This window comes from Neolamprologus multifasciatus, chromosome 11, assembly GCF_963576455.1.
Source record: "Neolamprologus multifasciatus chromosome 11, fNeoMul1.2, whole genome shotgun sequence".
Classification (NCBI taxonomy): domain Eukaryota; kingdom Metazoa; phylum Chordata; class Actinopteri; order Cichliformes; family Cichlidae; genus Neolamprologus; species Neolamprologus multifasciatus.
The window spans coordinates 33,414,143-33,432,047 of NC_140449.1; the positions used below are offsets into that span (position 1 = coordinate 33,414,143).

General features: G+C 41.5%; 1 protein-coding gene across 3 annotated transcripts in view; it reads left to right on the forward strand.

Annotated features, from left to right (window-relative positions):
* Window positions 1-17,905, forward strand: part of mtmr11 (myotubularin related protein 11) — a 56,599-nt gene that overhangs the window by 23,420 nt on the left and 15,274 nt on the right. For all 3 annotated transcript variants that reach the window (XM_085178284.1, XM_085178285.1, XM_085178287.1), the window contains exons 3-16: window positions 3,500-3,636; window positions 3,797-3,866; window positions 5,506-5,645; window positions 5,774-5,858; window positions 7,546-7,693; window positions 8,001-8,088; window positions 9,302-9,390; window positions 10,781-10,908; window positions 13,362-13,440; window positions 13,752-13,822; window positions 15,414-15,586; window positions 15,798-15,968; window positions 16,175-16,393; window positions 16,749-17,069. In XM_085178284.1, coding sequence (XP_085034410.1) covers window positions 3,500-3,636; window positions 3,797-3,866; window positions 5,506-5,645; window positions 5,774-5,858; window positions 7,546-7,693; window positions 8,001-8,088; window positions 9,302-9,390; window positions 10,781-10,908; window positions 13,362-13,440; window positions 13,752-13,822; window positions 15,414-15,586; window positions 15,798-15,968; window positions 16,175-16,393; window positions 16,749-17,069 — 1,919 coding nt within the window. The remainder of the gene's footprint in view (window positions 1-3,499; window positions 3,637-3,796; window positions 3,867-5,505; window positions 5,646-5,773; window positions 5,859-7,545; window positions 7,694-8,000; window positions 8,089-9,301; window positions 9,391-10,780; window positions 10,909-13,361; window positions 13,441-13,751; window positions 13,823-15,413; window positions 15,587-15,797; window positions 15,969-16,174; window positions 16,394-16,748; window positions 17,070-17,905) is intronic.

Consider the following 17,905-nt stretch of genomic DNA (forward strand, 5'->3'; position numbering starts at 1 on the left):
TTGTCTCTTTTAAAGACTCGTGTTCACTGCCCAAAGAATCCTAAATCTCTGTAGCTGGGTCATGTGTGGTTGGGTTTAATTGATAAGCCCAGCCTAGAGGGTTTTTAATGGATGCTTTTAAAGGCTAAAGAGCATAAGCATAATCACAGGGCATACTCAAAGATTTAAGCTCCTCTTGCGCAATCAGCAAATTATGGCTTGACTTCTTTTTCTTTCTCTCGCGGCATAAATGAGGGTTTCATGTGCAAGGGAAAAGAAATGTCCGTTTCCTGTTTGTGCGTTGGTATGCTCCAAAACATTCATTAAACACAGACAACGTCTCCGCTGTCATTTTTCATATCAGGGCCGTGTTATTGCAGTTCCTTTCATTATCCCGAGAAGGAATTCAGTGTTTCCTCAGTATGTTTTTCTTTTTTCAGTTTGGTCTTCCCCCATCTTTTTTTAAATTGTCTTTTGAATGAAATGAAAACATTTGCTTTGTCATGGACAAAAAGGCCATTTTCTCCACGTCTACCCAATCCCAGACCCTGTTGCTATGGAAACCCACAGTCTAACTGGCAGAGGCTTTGTGTTCCTGTGGTAGACTGTTACCTCACTGCTCTGTGTGTGTGTGTGTGTGTGCACATGCATGTGCTTTACTGAAATGGTTTTTCTTTGTTCTTGAAAGACTTTTGTGGGTGAAAAGTTTTGTTTTTGGAACTTTGTCCTGGAATTTCAGACGCTTCTTTCTTTCCATTTACCCGGAGACATTCTTAACAGGATTACTCGCACACATAAGTACGCTGTTTAGGATGTTACGTGTTATCAAAGCTGGAAAAACGTTCTTTCCTGGGATGATTCCTGCAGACTTTTTGTCTGTGTTGCACTGAACGACTTGTCCAGCGATGCAGTAAAAATGCAGAAGGTTTCCTGATGTAGTGGTTCACGCTTCTCATCCTGATCGTGTAAGGGACAAAATGGCTACAACGATCAGAGTTCTGAAGTCAAGTCAAACATGTTTAAGTACTTTGGCTTAGTTCAAGCAACCAGTGAAGTTCAATCATGTGACCTTAGCCAACAGCCGAAACATGCCACGCCCCATCTTTGTATTCGCTTTTTCTTTTGGGCTGAGGAAATCGCTGCACACACTTGTTTCAGCTCTATTGTTCATCATCTTGTTCTTGAACGTTTCACAAAGCAAAGAAGAGAATGGATGGAAAATAATTTTGAAATGAATCTCGTTGTTGTTGTGAAAGAATTCAAGTGTTTGTGAAATATTGTAGTGTGTGACTCAGAGCTCTGACTCTACTGTTATTTTCAGATAATAGAGTGAAAGTTCCAGACTTTCCAAGTGTGTGTGTGTGTGTGTGTGTGTGTGCGTGCAAGCCAACAGTTAGTCTACACATACAGAGATTTAAGCTGCCACTAAAGATCCCCTCAAATTGTAGATCTGGGTTTTAAACATTTTTGACACACTGATATTTCAAGGTGCACCTATATTCATATCTGTTTAAATAAAAAAAAAAAAGCCCCTGTGGTGTCTTCTTTTGATCGTACTGTCAGGTGAAGGCAGTTTTGATTCATAGCATGTAGGCTTTGCAGGTCTTTTCTTTTCTTTTCTTTTCTAAAATGTGTAGTCATTACATTATCTTAGACATTTGCAGTCTAGCAAAAAATCTTGCTGCTTCTGTTTGGTTGCACTACCTTTTGAAGCAGGTTGTGTTTCAGATTTTCATACAAAACTTAAATGCCCCAAAATCACATTAACAGCCTCTATAATTGCATTTCACAGCAGCAGATAAAAATAGCAGCTCATCGTACTGCACACAGTAACAAATGTTGGAGGCAACATGTTCAAAACAGCAGCTTGACAGTAGGCCTGCCACGATTAGTCGACTAGTCACGATTACGTCGACTGTCAAAATCGTCCACGACTAATTTAATAGTCGATGCGTCGTTTGAAGCTTTGTAAGATCCCAAAAGACGCAGGAATAAGTAGTAGGATTTAAGAGTGTAATAACGGACTGAAACAGAAGATGGCAGCACTGCATGTACAAGGATGCCAGCTGCCGTTAAACCCCGAAGAAGAAGAAGTAGCTCTGTCCCAGAATTCATAGCGCAGCCCAGCTCAGTTTCCAACAATGGCGACAGCTAGTTAGTTTTAATATTACTCTTATTATTCTTTCTGGGTCACAAAATAAACGTTTAACATATTTTCAGGCGAGAATGTAGCTGTGTAAACCTCAAATATCTGCTCAGTTTATCAAGACACCACATATTTTCAAAAGTGCTCCGACGTTTTCGGTGACGTCTGTTACCCACTAGCTCGATAGCTAGCCGGGGGCTAGGCTCACTAGAGCCGTGAGAACACCGGACTCCCGGCAAATCGTTTTCAAACCCACCGCAGTCTTTCACTACTCAGGTTAAACATGATATATAAGTCACTTAGATAACTTAAAAATGTTATTGTTCTGCTTTTTTAGTATTTTATTTGTTCCTGAGTAAATCGGTTTGGCTGAGATTAAAGTTATAGTTTTTACACAGCTGAATAAATGTCAAGCAGACAGCTGATTATCAGAAGTGTGAGATGCTCGAGAATTTACTCCGGTGTCCTGTTATATTTTAGATAGCAAGGAGTTTATTAAACTTCACCGAAACAATCTGCAAATTTCATTAAAATTTAATAAACTATCATCTTGTCTTTATTTTTAGTTAGCACATACCTTAAACACTTAAAGCTGTAAGCTAATGATAGTTATATAAGAGCAGATGCTGCTGGTGCAATAAGCTGTACATCCACAGCACACACTTGCAATTGTATATTGTGGTAATAATAGTACTGTTTACTTGGATTTGCTTGACCTGTTGATGATATCCAAACACCATCACTTCCTGTGCTCCCAAGCTGTTTCTCTCGCAGGTCTTTGCTTGTAGAATTAAAGGTTATTTGCAGATGACCTCTGGACAATTATTTTGTGTTATTTGAGCAGAAATAGATTTTTAAAGAATGCCGGGCCAAACCTGTGGTTAAAATGATTGTTTATGTGCTTGGAAAAAAAAATCTGCATCATTGTTTTTTCATTTTTTTAAACCACTAAATTGAACCAAAATCTCAGATGTACCAAAAGAGATACAACTTAAAACTCATATATGCAAATTCATATTTCATTTCTTTTTTTGATTTGTCAGAATGTTCAATAAACACTTTGGTTTAAAAAAAGTGACTATTTCATGGTTCAGGCTTTGCAGGGTTCAGTACAGCGTCGCTGTATTCGTTGCTCTTCTCTGTCCATCCAGTCAAGGACTTGCAACAATTCAAGGACGTAACTTGTAGTTTAAGGATGTTGTTACACCCACTCCCTGCAGCCCACTCTCTTTCATACTTCTTGTTTATCTTTTGTATACTTCCTGTTATGTGTGCAGGAGAGGACACAGTCATGGTTAGACATGTGCAATACTGAAACTTCTCCTTGATGTGTATCGTCGATGAATTCTTATAACAGTCATATGTCCTCTTTAGGCGAGTGTGTACTTCAGAGAGCTGTTATGGTGAGGAAGAAGTTGACTGCCAGGGAAGGACGAGGCTGGCTGTCTGGGACCCTCTTCTGTACTCACTTCAGAGTGGCCTTTGTGCCCCAGGACAGTCCCAAACCTGACGTGAGTCCCTACGCTGCACCGAATAAACACTAAAACATTCAGATGTTTGTGTTAACAGTGTGTTTCTATCTTCTGTTTTAAAAGAATGACCCTTGAAAATGTATAAAGTGCATCTGACATCATGGGTACTTTATTTCTTTGAATGATATTTATGATGCAGGACAATGCAGACCCAGTGCTACTAGGAGACCACGATGTGGCTTTGGCATCTATAGAGAAAGTTGTTGTTGGTGAGTAAAACTTCCAAAAGCATTTCCATTCATGCTATTGATGCAAAAGTTACTAAAAATAAGTTCAAAGGACAGTCTGATAATGTGCAGATTGTTAACTGAGATATTTCTTTTTATCAGTATCGCTGTCAGGAAGTTGGCAAAAAAACCTGGCTTTGATTCAAAAGGGCTTAAAGGGGACTGATGATGCTCATTTCCAGGTTCCTGCTTTCATCCTGGTACACAAAGTCTTTGCGTGTATCGCAACTCACAATAATCCTTATTTATCATTCACTGAGCCTTGCTGCAGCCCCTCAGTTCATTCTCTGTGTCAAACAAGCAGCATTTGTTCCTCTCCCTTCAAACAGAGCCCCCTCTGTTTGAGTCAGCTGATTGGCTGCCCCTCACAAAGCCTAGCCTGGAATAGAAGGTGGGGAGGACTGTTGTGTATAAGGGCTCACAGGGATTATATGTAGAGTACTGGACTTGTTTTATATGTTTGATTTATCATCAGTGGATAATCCACTCTTATTTTGAAAGTTCTCTCATACTGGTGCAGTCTGATGGACTACCACTGTTTTAACCCTTTAAAACCGGTTGGAGCGCTCTGTTTTGCGTAACTATTTTTAAATCCCGGTAGCTCTGCAACCACGTGAGCTAGCGCAATAATTTTTTTTGCATATGAAACCTGAGGAGTTGTACTTACATCTTATGCCATCAGCTTGTCCTCGGTCACAGTTTCCTTCCACATATAGCTTTGCAAAAACTGCATAAAAAGCACTTGCAGCAACAAAAACATAATATTCCAGAAACACGCTTTGCCGATAAGATCAGCTGTTTGTAACACTTCCTACATTGGATTAGACGTCAGCGCGAACTATCGCATGTCCGCCATGGTCTGCCCGAAACCGGAAGTGACGTCATTTTCGCGGAAATGTAGTTTTTTACCGTCCGGGCCTCAATGAGCCTATACTGGTGTTTTTAAAAGTTATCTTTGACTTTATGACTTTCTGTGTGGTTTCTGGGATGCTTAGGACTCATATTGCACTGCTGGAAATAGTTTATTTTGATGCATATGCTGCTTTTTTGCAGATTTGCATTATAATATTTATTTTCGTTTTTCCTGCAGTGTATAAAAATTGGTGTATTTCAAAAATAAAACTATGAAGGCACTCAAAATAAATTTCCTGTGGTGGGAAACTAGTTTGTGCAACTTTTTTGTATTTACAGTTTTGAGGGACAAGCCTCTTAAATTTCTCTAACTAGAAATATATGTTAAAAAAACAAATACGTTTTTCAATTTTTTTGTAGTTTATTGCACTTTTTTTGCAATTTATGTAATTACTATGCACTTAATTAATGCATATTATTAAAATGTAGGCTATAATGGTTGTATTGATGTATAGCAACTTGAAATGCACCCAAAAATGGCTCCACAGCATGTAAAAATATAATATAAGCTCTGGCGGACTTGGTTCTATGGTAGGTCTTAAAGGGTTAATAAAGTGAGACATCTTTTCACATGCCTTGCTTCTCAAATAATATTTAAAGTTTTATTTCAGTTTGCAGGCTGATTTAAAACTACTCCAGGACTCCGCTGGGCTCCGGAGTCGTCTATGAATCTAAAATGTAACTTTGCATCTTTGCTCTCGTGTTTCAGTGGGCCCAAACAGGACCAAGCTGGTGACACCAAACTCCTCGCTGAAGTTCACTCCGGAGGAGCTGGTGCTTTACTGCAGGGACATGCGAGTCGTCTGCTTCCTTTTTGACCGCCTCACTCCCGAGTCGCAAGTCCAAGAGGTGTCTCCTTAGCCTAAGCATGTATCCTTAGAGAAGCTGATCTATGCCACAGCCCAGTGATCAGACGCTGTGGTGAAAGCCGACGACCTTTGTCATGTTGATGCACTCACTGTGGTTTCCCTCCTCAGATGACCTACAGCATCGCTAAGACCTACCAGCCTCCCAAACCAGGGTCTGTGTTATCTTTCCAGAACGCCGCCCTCGGCAGTGTAGGTGAGTAGATTAAAGTATACAGCTGTCCACTCCTTTCCTGGCACAGAGACGGTATCTTATCTCTCTGGCAGCCTGTCTGTCATTCTGTAAACCGTCGGCTCTCCCAGGAGCCGTTTAATAACACTCGTGCTTTTGAGCTTACTTTGTTTTGTTCTGTCCGTATGGATGGAGCCACAGAAATGCTTCTTGGGGCACCGCTGCCTCATGTGTGCCTGCCGGGATGGTAATGATATTAAAATGACTGCGAGTCAATGATCTAAAGTATTTATTACAATCTGTCTGTCATTCTGTGCATATTTTAGCTCTAATGAATATTCACAGGAACAACAGCTCAGTTAAAGTGAGAATCACATGCTGTCGTGAATCAGAAGCACTGCAGGAATGTGTTAGGACACACTCGTGCAGATTTAAAGCACAGCACATGACTAAGTGTGGTTCTCACCCATTCCAGCTCCCGAAGCAGAATGTACTAAAGCTGTGATCACACTTTATCATTTCCCTCCTGTGACTTCAGCTCATTATCATTTTTTTCATTTTTGCTCCTGTCGATTTCCATCATCCGACTGTGATGTTGCAGATCCTAAAAGTGGGACGAAAATGGTTTCTGTTCAGACTATAATGACACATAACACTCACATCCTCTGTGGTTGGCAAGATTAAAAACACTCCCCTCTGTGCTGCCACAGTAAAAATACTCTCTCTGAAAACATATGTGAGGTAATCTTTGCAGAAGTTTATGTTAACAATAATTTAAAGTGTCGCTGTGGGGAAAGATTAAACCTTGTTTTACGTTCTTTCCTCTTTTTCTCTTAATTAAGCTTCTCAGCTTCAAATGCAAACGAGCCACAACTCACATGTCGTTAACAAAGGCCTGCTCTAAACACCCGCCCTCCATATAGGGACATTTGAGCCCGTCTCTACAGTATAGTATGCTTAGTGTGCTACATTCAAGCTACGCTAGGCTGGCTAGGCTGAGGATGAATGCCAGTTCTTGGATAAATAATGCAAGCCCCCCTCTGAAACAAGTCATTAGATGACCTACAGTTCACCTCTGCCCTATGGGTCAAGTGTGTCCAGTGTGTGGTCAGTTCTTTGTGTTTTGAATAATACAAGAAGATTTTCACCTCTGCCAGCGTCCACGCTCTGTTTGACGCCAACACGAAACGGTCGCTCTCTTTGCCCATGCGCCGTGTCTCCACCAAGCTTTATGATATTCAGCTTGGTGCTGTAGCTTTTGTGCAATTAAACAAATGCACACAAGAAAGACTGATAACATATCTCACCTTCTGCACAGAGAAATATGTCCCAGGCAAGTTTTTTCCCACGGCTGACCCAGAGAAATAGTTTCTCCTGTGCTCCAAAAAGAGTTTTGTTGGAAAAGGATGCAAAAGCTCAGAATAGATTTCTTAAGAAGCCGTGCCTGCTTGCTGAGCAGCCAGTGCTTTTTAAAATTCTGTTTCTGCCCGGTAACTTATACCAGAGAAGCTAAACAGTAAAATTATAACTCCTTTCACTGCTGGACTCCCATTAAGATTAAGTTTAAATCCTGCCTTTAAAATGAATAGCGTGGTGTTTGTATAAAATACGATTCAAAGCAGTCACAGTACGATCACGCTGCACCTGATCTTGCACCTTTAAAGTGCCGCGAGCATCAAAATTGAGTGTTTCAATCACTTCCCGCCTACAGAAATGAAGCAGTTTCTAAGCAACCGTCGCCGAGACGCCCACATGAACTGGTTTGAATCTGCCTCGGACTGGGAGCAGGAGCTGGAACGCTGCGGAGCCACTAGCTGGAGGGTCAGCTCAGTCAATGACCGCTTCGAAATGTCAACCAGGTAAATTCAACCACACATAACACTAACCAGGTATGCAATGTAATAAAACACATGTTGTCTGTCAGTGTTATATCAGATTTCCCACCAATCCCCTCTTTAGTAAAGCTGCTCGTCCTCGATAAGAGAAAGATTGCACGGCACCATTTTACAAACATAAGCCGAGGATAAACGCCTCAAAGGATGTTGCTCTAAGTTTTTTACATTTTTTTTTAATATGCAGTGACTCATACATTTTCCACTGCTGTTGTAAATTTGCTATTTATATCTTGTCAATAAAACCGAGCACTTTTTCTCTGCTTCCTGTCAGCCTGCCTCGCTTCATCGTGGTCCCACAGAAGGTTTTAGACACCGAGCTGAAGAAAAGCTTCGCCCACTTCAACGAAGGACGCATCCCTGTGAGTGTTCTGGAGTCATGTTTTGTTTTAAATGAACACTTTGCCATTTGTGATTCACCAATTTCTAGGAAGTGTTTGGAAGTATATGCTTCAGAAAATATTCAGCTGGATTTTTTGCAAACGCATGCAGAGCTGGGCTGTTACAATATCCCACATTTGTGTCCAAGAACTCAAGAAAGCACCCAGAAGCATTATTTTCACAGATATCTTCCTGCCTTGAAAAACATTTATTTATTTATTTTTTTTCATATTTTTATTGAGAGACAAGTGTACATTAGTTTACAATGACAATACAATCTGTTCCCCTCACATATTTTTTAGTTTTTCTTACATGAACAGATACGATAATACACACACAGGCACACCCACACACACGCTTAAATAAAATTAAAAACAAACAAACAAACAAAACAAAACCTAAGAAGAAACCCAAAACAAACACAAACAACAAACCCCAAAACACACACAAAAAAAAGGGGGGGGGGGGAGATATGATATTAATCAGCTGGTAGAGCGTTTAATGACTTGCAATAGTTTACGAAGGGGCCCCAGATACGATAAAATTCTCTGTATTTGCCCTTCGCCACAAGGCCTATCTTTTACAATTTAAGAAATGACATCACATCTCTAAACCAAAAAGAAACTGAAGGTGGCTTTGAAGATTTCCAAAGGAGTAAGATGCAACGTCTAGCCAAAAGTGATGTAAAGGCTAATATTTTGAAGTGTGTAGGGTCGGTTAGACCAGTGTTGACTGGAAGCCCAAAAACAGCTAGAAAAGGGTCCATGCAGATTTGGGTCCCAAGAGCCTTGGAAAGAATAACTGAATACTGACTCCAGAAGCCGTGGAGTCTTGGGCACAGAAAGAACATATGGCCTAGGTCACATGGGGTGGCATGACATCTCTCACACTGATCCATTACTTGTGGGTAAATCTCAGACAGATGAGACTTTGAATAGTAAACCCTGTACAACACCTTGAACTGGATAAGAGAAACATTTAAAACTTTTCTTGCAACTCAAATGAAAAAACAGAAGTTCCTCAGACTCGGTGCTGCTTCCCAAGTGTCTTTAATATATTATGTCAGAATGATCTCTGAGCTGCAATCATGTGTCTGCATTCGCTGCTTATTATCATCCCAGCGAGACTAATTATAAGACGAATGCTGCAGTAAGAACGTGTTATTAAAGAGGGTGAAACTGTTTTGTGTCACAGCGCTGGTGTTGGCGACATCCCAGAGGCAGTGATCTACTGCGAATGGCCAGCTTCCAGAATAACATCTACCATGAGAAAGATGACATCAGGTGTGTGTGTGTGTGTTCAATGCTTTGCAAATTCTAGTGCATCAACATTTGACCACCCGCACTTCAGTCTGAGGTGTAGGGTGTAACTTTCACACAGCAAACTACAGGTTACAGTAAAGTAATAACAGGTCGTCTGCTGGACTCCAGATCCTAAGCTTTAGTCCAGAATGAAGATTCAGACTAAGAAGACTAATGAAAGTGTCTGCACATGGCTTGTTGTGATGCTCAGATTCATCATTTTAAAACCTTCTTCTGCTTTAACTCACCTGTGTGCACAGTTGCTTATAACAGGTTTAACAACCAATCGTCTGTCAGCCAAAAACACTTTTCAGAAAACGAATGTCTTCTTTGCACCACAGTTAATTTATTTCTATCACCCGAGAAAATCTATTAATGAACACAAAGAACGAATGAGAGAAACGGAACACTTTGAGGTGAATATTGCAAATCGTGAAAGAAGCACAAGGCTGCAGTTTGACGTGTGAGGTCAGAATCGTTTTACACCAACTGTCATTTTTCAGTATTAACTGCGAAGCTTTTGGCAAAATCAGGACAACTTTTCCCTCCGAGCTGAAACGACATTTGAACCAGTTCCTTCTTTCTGGGGAAATAATAGTCTGCTTTGCACATTTGCTTCCCAAAGGGCCATTTCATAGATTTATATCCATATGTTATGTTGTGGGTTTGAATTACACGGCACAGAAAATTACACGGTGTCATGTAGGATTCGGGGAATGAATTGGCATCCATCAGTGGTCAGTTTCATTTTTTTGCGTGCATTCTGCCTCCTTGATTATTCAGCTGATAGACATTTGTTTTTATGCATGAATGAAGCGCCATGGACACCTTATTAAATGCTCAACAGCTTTAGTACAACGTACCAGTGTGGACGCCCCCATCACTGTGTCAGACAAATATCTGAGCTAACTGCTCTCCCGTAGGCCTAAGAGAACTTATGAGATTTTAAGACTTTAATAACTATTTTTAAAGCCCGTTGTGTCCTCAGTGTCTGACCTGTGAGCTCTGTATGTTCCAGTATGTTCCAGTATGTAGAAGCCTTTTGTCCCAGCAGCCTGCTGCTGAAAGAGGGGATAGCTGTAACCCTGTAAACACAAACCATGAAGTAACTGCAAGATTTTTCAGACTTTCTGAAAAAATATATACATATAAATTTGCATAAAAGAGTTTTAATTTGTATCTTTTTGCTATATTTTGGTTACTTTATTGCTCAGAAATGATTCATTCAGGTTTTTTTGGAAAAAGTGAATCTCATCAACGATGTAAAGCGACATCAGCTTGCTCACAAATGTTACACTGCCTGTGACAAATGTTTCACAAAGTACGGCCGGCTCGTTGCCATTCGTTAACAGCTGGATGTGCTCTCGTGTAGAAACCTGGAGATGATCCTGTTTGGTTGCCAGTCCTCTTTGTGTGTGGTGGTGGAGCTGGGCGAGGAGCTGCCCTCGCCTGCCGACATCCAGCTGGCACACAGCCGCCTGCGCGCCCTTTGTCTGGGAGGTAAGGACAGAAACGCACACGTCCACACCTGAATGTGTGTTTACACACAGCGCAGAGAGGAGAAAGGAGGCGTCACAACTGCCGTTATTGATAATCCGCTGCTCATATAAACCTCTGTCAGGACAGGCGTGTGATCTGAAGGGTCAAAAAAGGGACAATATTTAGCACAGTGGCACCGTGGTTAGCACTGTGGCCTCACAGCAAGAAGGTCCTGAGTTCAATTCCTCCATCAGGCCTGCTTGTTCCCCCCTTGTTTGCGTGGGATCTTTCTGGCTACTCTGGCTTCCTCCCACAGTGTAAAGACATGCAGTTAGTGAGGATAGGAATGTAAGTGAGAATGGTTGTTTGTGCATATGTGTTAGCCCTGCCACACACTGGTGACCTGTCCACAGTGTACCCGCCAGCAACCCTGAAAAGGAAGAGAAGAGGATGGATTGTATAGAAGTCTGGGAGTCACTTCTTTTGTGACTTCAGTAACTAATTTTCTAAAGAGTTCTCAGTTGCTGCTTTAACCTCCTGAGACTTTTGGTCTAAATAACCCAAAATGTGATGTCCACATATGTGGACGCCAGGTCCTGGGAGGTTAACCCTTTGAAGCCGGTCAGAGCGGGCACGCTCCGTTTTGCGTAACTATTTTTAAATCCCTGTAGAACCAGAACTGCGTAAGCTAGCGCAATAATTTTTTTTTGCATATGAAGGAGGAGTTGTACTTACATCTTGTGCCATCAGCTTGTCCTCGGTCACAGTTTCCTTCCACATATAACTTTGCAAAAACTGCATAAAAAGCACTTGCAGCAACAAAAACATAATATTCCAGAAACACGCTTTGCCGATCCGATCAGCTGTTCATAACACTTCCTACATTGAAACAGACATCAGCGCGAACGATCGCATGTCCGCCATTACCTGCCCAAAACCGGAAGTGACGACATTTTTGTGGAAAATGTAGTTTTTTACTTGTAGGCCTTAAAAGCCTATACTGGTGTTTTTATAAGTCATGTTTGACTTTTCTGAATAGTTTCTGGGATGCTTAGAACTCGAATTGCACTGCTGGAAATAGTTTATTTTGATGCACATGCTGCTTTCTTTGCAAGTTTGCATCATAGGATTGTTTTTCGTTTTTCCTGCAGTGTATAAAAATTGGTGTATTTCAAAAATAAAACTATGAAGACACTCAAAATAAATTTCCTGTTGTTGTAAACTATTTTTGCAACTTGTTTGTATTTACAGTTTTGAGGGATAAGCCTCTTAAATTTCTCTAACTAGAAATATATGTTAAAAAAACAAAAACGATTTTCAATTTTTTTGTAGTTTATTGCACTTTTTTGCAATTTATGTAATTACTATGCACTTAATGCAGACATATTATTAAAATCTGGGCTATAACAGATGTATTGATGTATAGCAACTTGAAATGCTCCCAAAAATGGCTCCACAGCATGTAAATATATAATATAAGCTCTGGCGGACTTGGTTCTATGGTAGGTCTTAAAGGGTTAAAGACTTATTTGATAGGTGATTGTCATTTCATAAATTATGGCCCCATTTTGAAGCAGATTGGAGATGAAGCTTTATTCACCTTGAATTTAACAAGTCATGTCTCGGGGAGTTCTTGTTTGTTTTTCTGATTCAGAGCAGAAAATGCTTCATCTATCTTTTCTAAGCAGTCTATGAAATTTCCGTGTTAAGCTTCTGCATTTCTCCTACTTCCTGAACAGTCTTTTGATTGAAATCACACCCTGACGTGTTTAGTTAAAGTCATGTGTTTCCAGATCATTCTCTCCTGGTTTAAATAGTTGTTCGGGACATTCCTGCTCAGATCACAACACTCTTTGTGAGACGGCCCTTACTGGTGCTTTTGTCATATGAGCACAGGCAGCACATTCCACTTAAGAGCAGAGAGGCCAGAGCCCACAGTGGTCTCAAACTACTGGAAATGCTGAGCCATCTTTCTATCTGTCTCTCTGTCTGCCTCACACACACACACACACACACACACACACACACACAGGAACAGTGTGTAAAGGTCGCAGTACTACACACGTTTGTCACCTCAGTGTTTTGTCTCGTTGTGTGCGAGTGTTTCACAGTCCAGAGGATTATTCAGTAGAAATGAAAACTCTGGTACATCTTCACCACAACTAGATTAGAAAATTAGCCTGAACTGAGGATCATCTTAGCCGGCCTTCATTTGCATTTATGTGCATTTTAGGGAGAAAATTGTTGATCGTGGCTTTGGCAGTAATAACCACACAGCAGTATTAAAACACTCAGTAGGTGCCACGTTTACTGATTTTCAACAAATGAGACATTCGTGAGACATTGATGAGAATACATAATATTTTAAAGGTTTTTAAAACTTCAGTCTCCAAACTGCAGAAATTGATTTCTTCTTTGTATTTATGATGCTGCCTGAATATGATCGGGTGCTCTTTTTCTGTTTTGACTTGTAGATATCTCCACATCTGTGTCGGTGCCTGATGACAAATGGTTATCTACCCTGGAAAGCACCCACTGGCTAGACTACACAAGGTAACGGCTCTGATTGGCCAGACTGGCAGTGCATATCATCCCTAACAGAAGACACGAGTCTAACAAAACGAAGCCTTTTTGACAGTTTGCTGGCTAAAGAATTCAGGGTCCTGTAAAAACCTTGAACATTTTGCAGACAAATCGAAGCCATGAAAGTTTGCAAGCCTCATTTAACAGCATTTAAAAATGGGATTTTATGTTTATAACTTTACAGCTAACACTAATATACAATATGCAAATCGTGTTTGTTAGGTTTTGTAACTGTATCTCTGATTCTGGTGCATGTCACCAACCTGCCTCTGTGCCTCCAGGTCCTGTTTGAGGAAGGCTTCAGAGGTAGCCTGCTTGCTTCGTGGTGGTCACCTGACTGTGGCACTTCAAGGTGAGTCACGTGACTCCAGAGCCCGTCTCATATTATTCAGTTCATTCATTATTCACAGCACTTCCCTCTCATTAATGCCACATTAGGGCTTACCTTGGAGTAGACGTATACCGCGGACAATCACACTCCGCTGAGCCTACATGCACACTGTCAATAAGCCCCCATGCAACATGCTTTTAAGGACACAGTTACACCTGCTTGCAACTGTTGTTTCACACGAGATCAGACAGCAGAAAAGCATGTGGCCTTCTAATTTAATTATAGTGTTTAATTAATGAGTTCAAGGAAAATATTCTGTGTCTGACGTCGTATTTTGGTGGACTTTTGAATCTCTTTTTTGGTTTAAACTTCTGTTGTTCGCACATGGATCCATTAAGGTTATTTATAAGTGTGATGTGGTGTTATTGACACTTTGTTTTATTCAAGTGTCAGATGACTCTGCAAGGTTTTCCCTGCGTAAAGAAACGTTTGAGGTTTTAGTCACCCCACCAAGGATAATACCGTTCCCCCTTCCAAGGGAGCATAAAAGGACATTCTGTTAAATAAGCTGAAAGACTCATTGTCTTTAGTGTACGTGGATCGATCAATCTTACAGGCATGTGCAATCGGGCCCTGCTGTGGCGGGAAAGAAGACCTCTGCACACCAAGCTCCTGGATGGATGCTGAGCTAATGTTGCTTTATGTGGCAGGAGGTGCAGAGGGGGTGCGTCTCTGTGTTGCAAAGAGGAACGTGCTGACTTTTGTTTGTTTGGACCCGAGCCGTCAACTGATCACCGCTCGGCAGCGAGGCGGATCAGGTGACGAGGAAACGCTACTAGGCAGGCCGGGTAAACCCAAGCATGCTGCGAGGGTGACCTCAGCGTGCCTGACTGGGACTCGGCTTCACAGAGAGCGGCTCTGCCAACAGATGACATGGTTTTCTTCCACAGAGGAATTTTCAGTGCCCAGCAAAGCAGTCGTAGGGTTATTATTTACTTAAATGTAACAGATGTTTTTGTTTATCAGAAAAACATGAAATCTAAACTATTTCTGTCAAATAAGGTAACACAGACCAGTCATGTTTACTTGCACATTAACTTTGAGTGGGATGGAAAATCACTGGATGATTGTGTTGTTGTTCTGAGTCCTGAGGTTTTCATTGTTTAGTCTCCCGCTGACGTTAAACTTTTGTTGGCCTCTGGCCACGCTGTGCATGAACGTGAAGTAAACAAATCAAACAAAGGAGCATTTCAGAAGATGATCGTTTGTAATATTCCGTTAGATTTCATTTTGACTCATTTTACAGACATTTGGCGGATTTCTGACCATCTGGTCTGGCTTCCTGTTGCACGCTCAGTGTAACACTACATTGCTCAGACAATGGCTGTTTTCAGCAGAGGATGTTTACTGCTTGCTGCTGATCTTTCACTTTCTCTACCAGCTAGGCTGAAAGGACAGAGCCATGCTCAGTTTGGGTCTGTTAACGGTTTCCTGCACTCTGAGTTGAGCAGAAGTGATGAATCACTTGCTGGATTGTTTGGTTTTTGCTGTTGCTGAGCTACTCGAATAGAAGGCGCGGCATTCAGCATGTGCTCTCCCTGTTCTGTCACAGAGGTGGAGGACCGGGACATGAGTTGCGTGGTCTCCAGCCTGGTGCAGGTGATGTGTGACCCCCACTGTCGGACAATGTATGGTTTCCAGGGTCTGGTGCAGAAGGAGTGGGTGATGGGTGCGCACCGCTTCTACAGCCGCATTAACTACCACCGTGACAACGACAAGGAGGAGGTGAGCGGCCATTTTTGAACCCATTTATTTTTCCTCCTAACAAACACAAGTTTCCAAAGCTCTTGGTTTCTAACCCTGGTCCCACCCTCACCCTTATTTTGCTTCTGTTTCCTCCTCCTTCACCTTCTGTCTCTCACTTCCATCATTCATCTCTTCCTGTTTGTGCTCTAACTTTATTTACTATGCTCTCTCACTTGATCTTTCCTTCAAGGCTCCAGTCTTCCTGCTCTTCCTGGACTGCGTTTGGCAGCTGTGGTCCCAGTATCCCTCTCGCTTCCAGCTGACAGAAGACTTCCTGTTGGCTCTGCATGACAGCGTCCACCTGCCACTCTTCTCCACCTTCCTAGCAAACTGCCAGCGAGAGAGATGCAAACGTTCCCAGGTACTGAACACAACTAATGATTAGTTCAAATAGTGGTGAAGTAATTGATTAACATGCAGTTGCTCCTCATTAATTAGAACAACAAATGCTGACTCTGATTCTCCAGAGGATTGTAATGATGATGATGATGATGAGTAGGAAGATGTAGACTGCAGAAAACAGACATTTTCATAATAAATGACACCTCCTGACTCCGCTATACTCAGAACCTCGGGCAGTGCTACACGCCCGTCAACGGCTGGAGAGATGTGCTGCATCCAGATTCTTCCACAGATCCGTCTGACCCTCCTCTGCCCCCGGTGTGGGACTGGTCCCTGCAGTACAGCAAGCCGAGACAAAGCCGTTTCACCCAGCCCGTGCCCCCGACTCCTCCGCTCCAACCGCTGCTCAACGGCAACCTCAACACCAACCCCGACAAACACAGGGTGAGGCTGGCTCGTCTACCGCATGGTGCAACACGTCCCCCTAGTGGCTGTGTTGAGTCTAGTCTGTGTTAAGGTATATCAGCAGAAATGGGTGTGGGATGTTTTTGCTTTTGGTTGGACAGCGACACTTAAGACTTCAGATTGGATTCTACCTAAGCAGCAATTAGTAAACACACAAGTTTACAGATGTATTATTTTACTTTTATCTAGATAAATGCAAATCAGTGGAATTAACCAGGAGAAGTAGAACCTGCAGGTTCTCAGAGAAAATGTCTAAAAAGTTAAACCGCCAAATGTTTTCAGTTCAAATGTGTTAAAGTTTGCCTGACTCTGACCTCTGACATCTGCCCACCAGCTGACCGACGCCGTCCCAGGCTCAGTGTTTCTGCTCTCGCGGGGCACCTTCTCCTGTCCAACTAACCTGCTTCCGTGGCGCAGCAGCAGCAGTTCAGGTGTTTACAAAAAGAGCCACCGGAGGGCGCTGTCCTCTGAGAATGTGCCTGGCCTGGAGAGACTGCTGAAAGCTTGGGCTCTAGTTGAGTATCCCCAGGCCCTCACATCTACGTCTGGACCTCAAGGACCACTTGACCCCTACGAGCCCTTACTGCCCCTTCTTATGGGCCCCTGCATGGGCCTGTGGAGGGAGTGCTACCTGCGCGGGGCGCTCCATGCGCAGGTATGTCAACAGTCTGATGCAGGCATATAGAAATGATTCATTAAGAGTGAGCGGGTATTGTTAGTGAAGCTTCATATGCAGTTTCTCTGTGCATTCGAATGAAGACCACAAAGAGTCCTGAATGTGATGACGTCTTCTGCTTAACACTTAAAGTTTCCAGCTATGTTAGGCTAGATTAAACAGAATATTATTAATAATATAAATATAAACTAAAAGGACAGTTTAGGAAAGAAAATGTATAAAACACTCAGTTTGAGCTGCACTACTCTAGTTCAAATATGGAGGACTGAAACTGCCAAATTTTAAATGCATCTCAGAGTGACTCAATTACATGTTAATATCTTACAAAATATAAATATAAAATGATTATTGGAATAAATAAATAATTAATTAATTCTGCTTCTATATGTTTATGCATTGACTTATCCATTTTCTTTATTTACAGTCTATTTATTTTTTTAAGAATATATTGTTTCTGTTATTTTTTACCTTTTAGTCATTTTTACTTTAATAATAATAATAATAATAATAATAATAATAATAATAATAATAATTTATTATTTTATTTTATTTTATTTTTACATTGTTTGCATCTTGCTTGTATATTTATTTATTTATTTATTTATTTATGCTTCATGCAGTTGATGAGCGTTCATTCAAGTGATCTCATTGTAAACTTTGCACCTGTTTGTTCATTGATGCCAAACTCAAAACAACTGGAACACATCTGGAGGTGATCAGCTGAATAAATGCAGCCAGTCAGGTGTGGCTGTTGTTTTTCTTTTCAAGCGCTGGTGACATTAAAAAAGTTGTAATCTACGTATACAGAAAAACAA